We start from the raw sequence: 6,203 nt of genomic DNA, 5'->3' as shown, positions 1-6,203 counted from the left end.
ACACTAGTCAGTAGTCACTACAAAAATCAGACACCATTGACACAGCGCGTAGAAAAAAAAAAATCAACCTATGCAAAATTTCCAGCCCATATCATATGGTATTCATTTTGAAACCCCACGCAGAACACACGCGCGCCGATCGTCGCGTGGCATCACTCGACACCGCTCGCACTTACAAAATTAAAATCCTAAGGTTCTGGCAGGAATATCAAGATCCATTAAGCAATTCAAAATTGAGCCGTTGATAGGAGGAAAGGAGGGCTGAGATCAATCCTATTTGAATCAACGGCGGATATTAGTTAACATCAGTCCAGGAGTGTCGTACAACGAATATAAAAAAGGCGTATTGAAGAACAAAATTTTAACACAGTTTCTCGTCTTTGCTTTTTCCCACACTCTGCTAGGGTTTCAGAGTCGCCGCGCCCCCTCTTCCGAGTTCAACTGGTTCCTCACTCCTTTCCCCTCAGCCGATTCCATTTCTCAACTCGCCGTGAGTTCGCTTCATTCATTCTGTCTTCTAATCCCTAAATACAAGCTTTTCGTTATTTTGGTTTGTTATTGTTTCATTATTATTCCTGTTATTACTAGTTCGAACTCTGATCCGTGGTAGTGATCCAGTCTTCGTTTTTGTATTTTATTTGACTAATTTGTAAGGTATGCTTCCATTTCTGATCAGAACCAGTTCTATTTTGATTTTCCTAATTTTTCCCTCTTCTGTGTTGTTCGTTGGCCGATTATTTGAATCGGGATGTTTTTGAGTTAGTTATGGTCTATTAGTTTTGCTCAGGGAATGTGGAAAATGGATTCAAATTTATATTCCTCCTTGCATTTTTTCGGTCTGTTGGAACATGTGCGAAACAGTCGTCCAGTGTGCTAAAGATTACTTTTTATAAAAAAGCGTTTTGGTAGATGTTGTTGTATACTTAATGATACATGCCCTTCTCAGTGGGACACTACTTGTATTACTGTTTCTCTTCTGAAGTTGGTTTTGATTGTTTCACCCAGTTCTAGCCGTATTCCATACGTGGTACACCTGGCACACGCCATATGTGTTTAAATAATTACCTATCTTTTGTTGCCAGACATAATCTGAATCTGTTATAATCTGGTGCACCCTGGAAATTAATTTGCTCACCGTTGTTTTGTAACTCTTTTTGTGTGGTTAAGTAGTGTTTTATCTATTAATTATTATAGCATCTTCATCTTCACGTGCCTGATAAATTGCTGTTGCTAGTCTGTTAGGTGCAGTTTAGTGCTCCCTTTTAATGTGGTTATACATGTACTCTTCAGGTGTAGATGGCCATGGAGGTTACTCAAATTCTTTTAAATGCGCAAGCAGTTGATGGAGCGCTTAGGAAACAAGCAGAAGAGAATTTGAAACAATTTCAGGAGCAGAATCTTCCAAGCTTCTTGTATTCTCTTGCTGGGGAATTGGCAAATGATGAGAAGCCTGCTGAGAGTCGGAAGCTAGCTGGTCTAATTCTCAAGAATGCTCTTGATGCAAAGGAACAACACAGAAAGATAGAATTGGTTCAAAGATGGCTGTCATTGGACCCAACTTTGAAAGCCCAAATTAAAGCATTGTTGTTGAGGACCCTTTCATCTCCATCTGTAGATGCTCGTTCAACTGTATCACAAGTTATTGCAAAGGTCGCTGGTATAGAGTTGCCTCACAAGCAGTGGCCTGAATTGATAGGATCCCTCTTATCAAATGTTCATCAGCTACCTGCTCCTACGAGGCAGGCAACTCTTGAGACTCTTGGGTACATTTGTGAAGAAGTCTCACCAGATGTGGTAGACCAGGATCATGTAAATAAGATACTCACTGCGGTTGTTCAGGGAATGAATTCTACAGAAGAAAACAATGATGTTAGGCTTGCTGCTGTAAGAGCATTGTACAACGCCCTTGGTTTTGCTCAGGCAAACTTTTCTAATGATATGGAGCGTGATTACATCATGAGAATAGTTTGTGAGACAACTCTCTCTCCTGATGTGAAGATTCGACGAGCAGCTTTTGAGTGTTTGGTAGCTATTTCTTCAACGTACTATGAAAAATTGGCTCCATATATCCAAGATATATTCAACATCACTGCCAAGGCTGTGAAGGAGGATGAGGAGCAAGTTGCACTTCAGGCTATTGAGTTTTGGAGCTCAATATGTGATGAAGAGATTGATATATTAGAAGAATATGGAGGTGATTTTAGTGCAGATTCAGATATTCCTTGCTTTTACTTTATTAAGCAGGCTCTTTCATTTCTTGTTCCTATGTTATTGGAAACACTGCTGAAGCAAGACGAGGATCAAGATCAAGATGAAGGGGCTTGGAACATTGCTATGGCTGGAGGCACATGCTTAGGATTGGTTGCACGAACAGTTGGTGATGACATTGTGCCTCTGGTTATGCCATTTATTCAAGAGAATATATCTAAACCAGATTGGAGGCAGAGAGAAGCAGCCACTTATGCCTTCGGCTCCATTCTTGAAGGTCCATCCCCTGAAAAGCTTGAGCCACTTGTGACCATGGCTTTGAACTTCATGCTTACTGCACTGATGAAAGACCCAAGTAATCATGTGAAGGACACTACTGCATGGACTCTTGGACGTATGTTTGAGTTCTTGCACGGGACAGCTTTGGATACACCAATCATCACACCCGCAAACTGCCAACAGATTGTTACTGTGCTGATCCAAAGCATGAAAGATGTACCTAACGTTGCTGAGAAGGCGTGTGGTGCTCTCTATTTTCTTGCCCAAGGTTATGAGGATGCTGGATCTGCATCCTCTCCATTGACCCCATACTTTCAAGATATCGTTCAAGCTCTCCTCACTGTAACTCACAGAGAGGATGCTGTAGAATCACGCCTTAGAACAGCAGCCTATGAAGCCTTAAATGAAGTAGTGAGGTGTTCTAATGATGAAACAGCTCCAATGGTGGTACAGCTTGCGCCTCTCATTATGTTGGAGCTCCACAACACTCTCGAGAATCAGAAGGTCTCATCCGATGAGAGGCAAAATGAGTTACAAGGCCTTCTGTGTGGTTGCTTGCAGGTCATCATTCAGAAGTTGGGTTCATCTGAACCAACGAAGTATCATTTCATGCAGTATGCTGACCAAATTATGGCTTTGTTTCTAAGAGTGTTCGCTTCACGTAGTGCGACAGCTCATGAGGAGGCTATGCTTGCAATTGGAGCTTTAGCCTATGCAACTGGTCCTGATTTTGCTAAATATATGACAGAATTTTACAAGTACTTGGAGATGGGTCTCCAAAATTTTGAAGACTACCAGGTTTGTGCCATCACAGTGGGCGTGGTTGGTGATGTATGCAGGGCATTGGAGGAAAAAATACTCCCCTATTGTGATGGGATAATGACCCAACTTCTGAAAGATTTGTCCAGTAATCAGTTGCATAGGTCTGTGAAGCCTCCCATTTTTTCTTGTTTTGGCGACATTGCCTTGGCAATTGGAGAGAACTTTGAAAAGTACTTGTTATATGCTATGCCCATGCTTCAGAGTGCTGCCGAGCTATCGGCTCATACGTCTGGAGCTGATGATGATATGACAGAGTACACTAATTCCTTGAGAAATGGAATCCTTGAGGCTTACTCAGGTATCTTCCAAGGGTTTAAGGGCTCCCCAAAGACCCAGCTTCTGATGCCTTATGCTCCTCATGTACTGCAATTCTTGGACAGTTTGTATATGGAGAAAGACATGTAAGTATACATTGGAATTTTCAGTTTATGAATTGGTTCCGTGGATTTAGTAATTTATGTTATTTTAATCCATTGGCATCTCTGGTTCCTTTCAGGGATGATGTTGTGACTAAGACAGCAATTGGCGTGCTTGGAGACCTAGCTGATACATTGGGCAGTAGTGCTGGTCCGTTGATCCAGCAATCTGTGTCCAGCAAAGACTTCCTCAAAGAGTGTTTATCATCTGATGATCATTTGATCAAGGAATCTGCCGAATGGGCCAAGTTGGCAATCAGTCGAGCAATTTCATTTTGAGGCCTTTATTACTGTTTCAGAGGTCCTTGTTTCTTGCATACATATCTGCATCTGTTGCGTGGAGGTCTCAACTGCATGCCATGAGTCGGGTCATCACCATTTTTGGGCAAAGGTGTTTCAGTCAGTAGGTCCTTTCGCTGTCTGCATTTTCATGTCAGTAGCTTGGAGTCTGCGTTTTTCTTTCTTTTTCCCTTTTTAAATTTATCTTTCTGCATTGCAATGGGAGGAGGTCGGTGGGTGATGACCGATCTATCTGCTAACTTGGCAGAAAAGTTGCGGTTTAAAGGAAAGATGAAAAACCCGGTATTTTCACGATGGGGGAAGAACAAAATATTAATCTATGGGGCTTGCGCCAGTATTTGGGTTGTTTGAGTTTCATGGGGGTCAGTCTTTTAGATAATGATGGGTTGGGGGGCAGAAGGGGGAATACATTATGTCTTTTTTCATTTTTTAACCTTTTTACTATTGGCTGTAGAGCGAAACAATCGTCTTCGTCCTTCCATGTGTTTGGAATAGGTAATGCAACAACATATTAGCCGTTCCTTGAAATTATTCAAATCATTGTCTTCAATGTCAATTTTTTAATTATTATTTTCCATGAGTCTATATTTCATCGGCCGTACTATAGTTTTTCTTCAAGGGCTTCTCCAAGTTTCCTAGCAGTTAATATTTTGTGAAATATTTATGTAAATGATTGAAATTTGGTACCTAAACAAATTGTTAAGACTTGGGAGTAGTAGAATTTTGATACATTGTGCAATTCCACTAGTTCGGACACAGGTAAAGAGGCTGATCGTGGATGTAAAATTATTTTCCTGTAAAGAACTACTCTTCCTTGAGGATGTAAAAGTTAACTCAATTGCATGCTTATGTTATTCTTGGGTAGAACAAAAGTTTAAATAATTTTTTTGAGGGAATCATGAAGTATTTGGGTTTATTCAACAATCATCATAATATATTAATACTTTAGGATAAAGTACTAAATTGAAATAAGTCGGAACAAGTTAATCATCTAGAGAACAAGTACAAGTTCTAAAAGTACAAGTATAAGCTCCAAAAGTACAAGATCAACTCCAAAAGCACAAGATCAATTGTGGATGTATTAATACATTTATTTATCATTTTTCGTAGTTTTATAGAAAAAAATTAATTTAAATTGTAAGAAGAATGATAAATAAATGTATTGATGCATCCACGGTTGAGGTTGATTTTGTGCTGCTGGAGCTTATAAATTATAGATCTTATTCTTATACTGCTGTTATGTAAGACATTTCGTTAATTATTTGATTTTGACTTCATGGTGAGACTACATTGAAGTTAAAAGAAACTTTTTTTTCGATTCAAATAGGACACTTTAAACCTTAAGAAATAAAACAGGATTACGCCCAAATGTAAGGGACTAATTTAATACTTTATCCAACACTTTAATAGTGTTTAAATTTAGGTAAATTAGTTCTTAAAAAGCAAAAAAGAAAAGGTTTAGAGTTTAATTTTATAGGATATTTTAAATGTTATTTGGAATGACTTAATTTAAAATGATAGTTTTATTAAAAAATATTAGGAAAAAGGACAAATTAATCCCTGAGCTTTTATTTCGTGGACGAATTTGTCCCTGAAGATCTAAAAATACAAAAACACCCCTTACTATTCAAAACGTGTGACAAATCTATTCTTCCGTGCAAAATGGTCTTCTAGACGTAATGGAGACGGGTGATGTGTCACTTAGTTGACGTGTGACCGTAACGATGTAGAGGTAAAAAGGTGGATTGAGGTTAGGGACAAATGCGTCCCTGGATGGAAAGACGTCGTCGTTTTTTCTGTTTGTCCTATGCCTTCAAATGGAACCCATTTGCCATTACCGTTGTCATTTCTGTTTAGGGTTGAGGGTGGTGGTATTGTGCAGTGTTAAATGGTTAGCGGCGGAGCTTCTTCCAGCACACAACGTGTTCCACTACCGTCAATCGTGAAATGTATGGAAGTTGCAGAGGAGGAGGACGAGATTGCTCCGATGTGTAAATGCGGGGTGTATGCCATATTGTACAAATCGAGGACGACGACGAACCCTAATTAATTGTTCTTTGAATGTCCATTCTTTAAGGTAAGTTGGTGATTTTATTTTAGTGAGTTTGATTATACGGGAGTTATTTATGTCTTTTTTGTTTTGGAATGATGAACATGCAGCTGAAAAATCCCAGTCAC

The 6,203-nt window shown here is 39.4% G+C and overlaps 1 protein-coding gene across 1 annotated transcript; it reads left to right on the top strand.

Moving 5' to 3' along the window:
• Positions 1–340: 340 nt before the first annotated feature.
• On the top strand, positions 341–4,610 carry LOC130968077 (importin subunit beta-1-like). The gene is made up of 3 exons (XM_057893162.1): positions 341–490; positions 1,291–3,710; positions 3,806–4,610. Exons 2-3 carry the CDS (start codon positions 1,297–1,299, stop codon positions 4,002–4,004), a joined length of 2,613 nt encoding a protein of 870 aa, XP_057749145.1. The 5' UTR covers positions 341–490; positions 1,291–1,296; the 3' UTR covers positions 4,005–4,610.
• The last annotated feature ends 1,593 nt before the right edge of the window (positions 4,611–6,203 follow it).

This window comes from Arachis stenosperma, chromosome 3 (genome assembly GCF_014773155.1).
Source record: "Arachis stenosperma cultivar V10309 chromosome 3, arast.V10309.gnm1.PFL2, whole genome shotgun sequence".
Lineage (NCBI taxonomy): Eukaryota > Viridiplantae > Streptophyta > Magnoliopsida > Fabales > Fabaceae > Arachis > Arachis stenosperma.
This window is presented reverse-complemented; position numbering and strand designations above follow the sequence as displayed.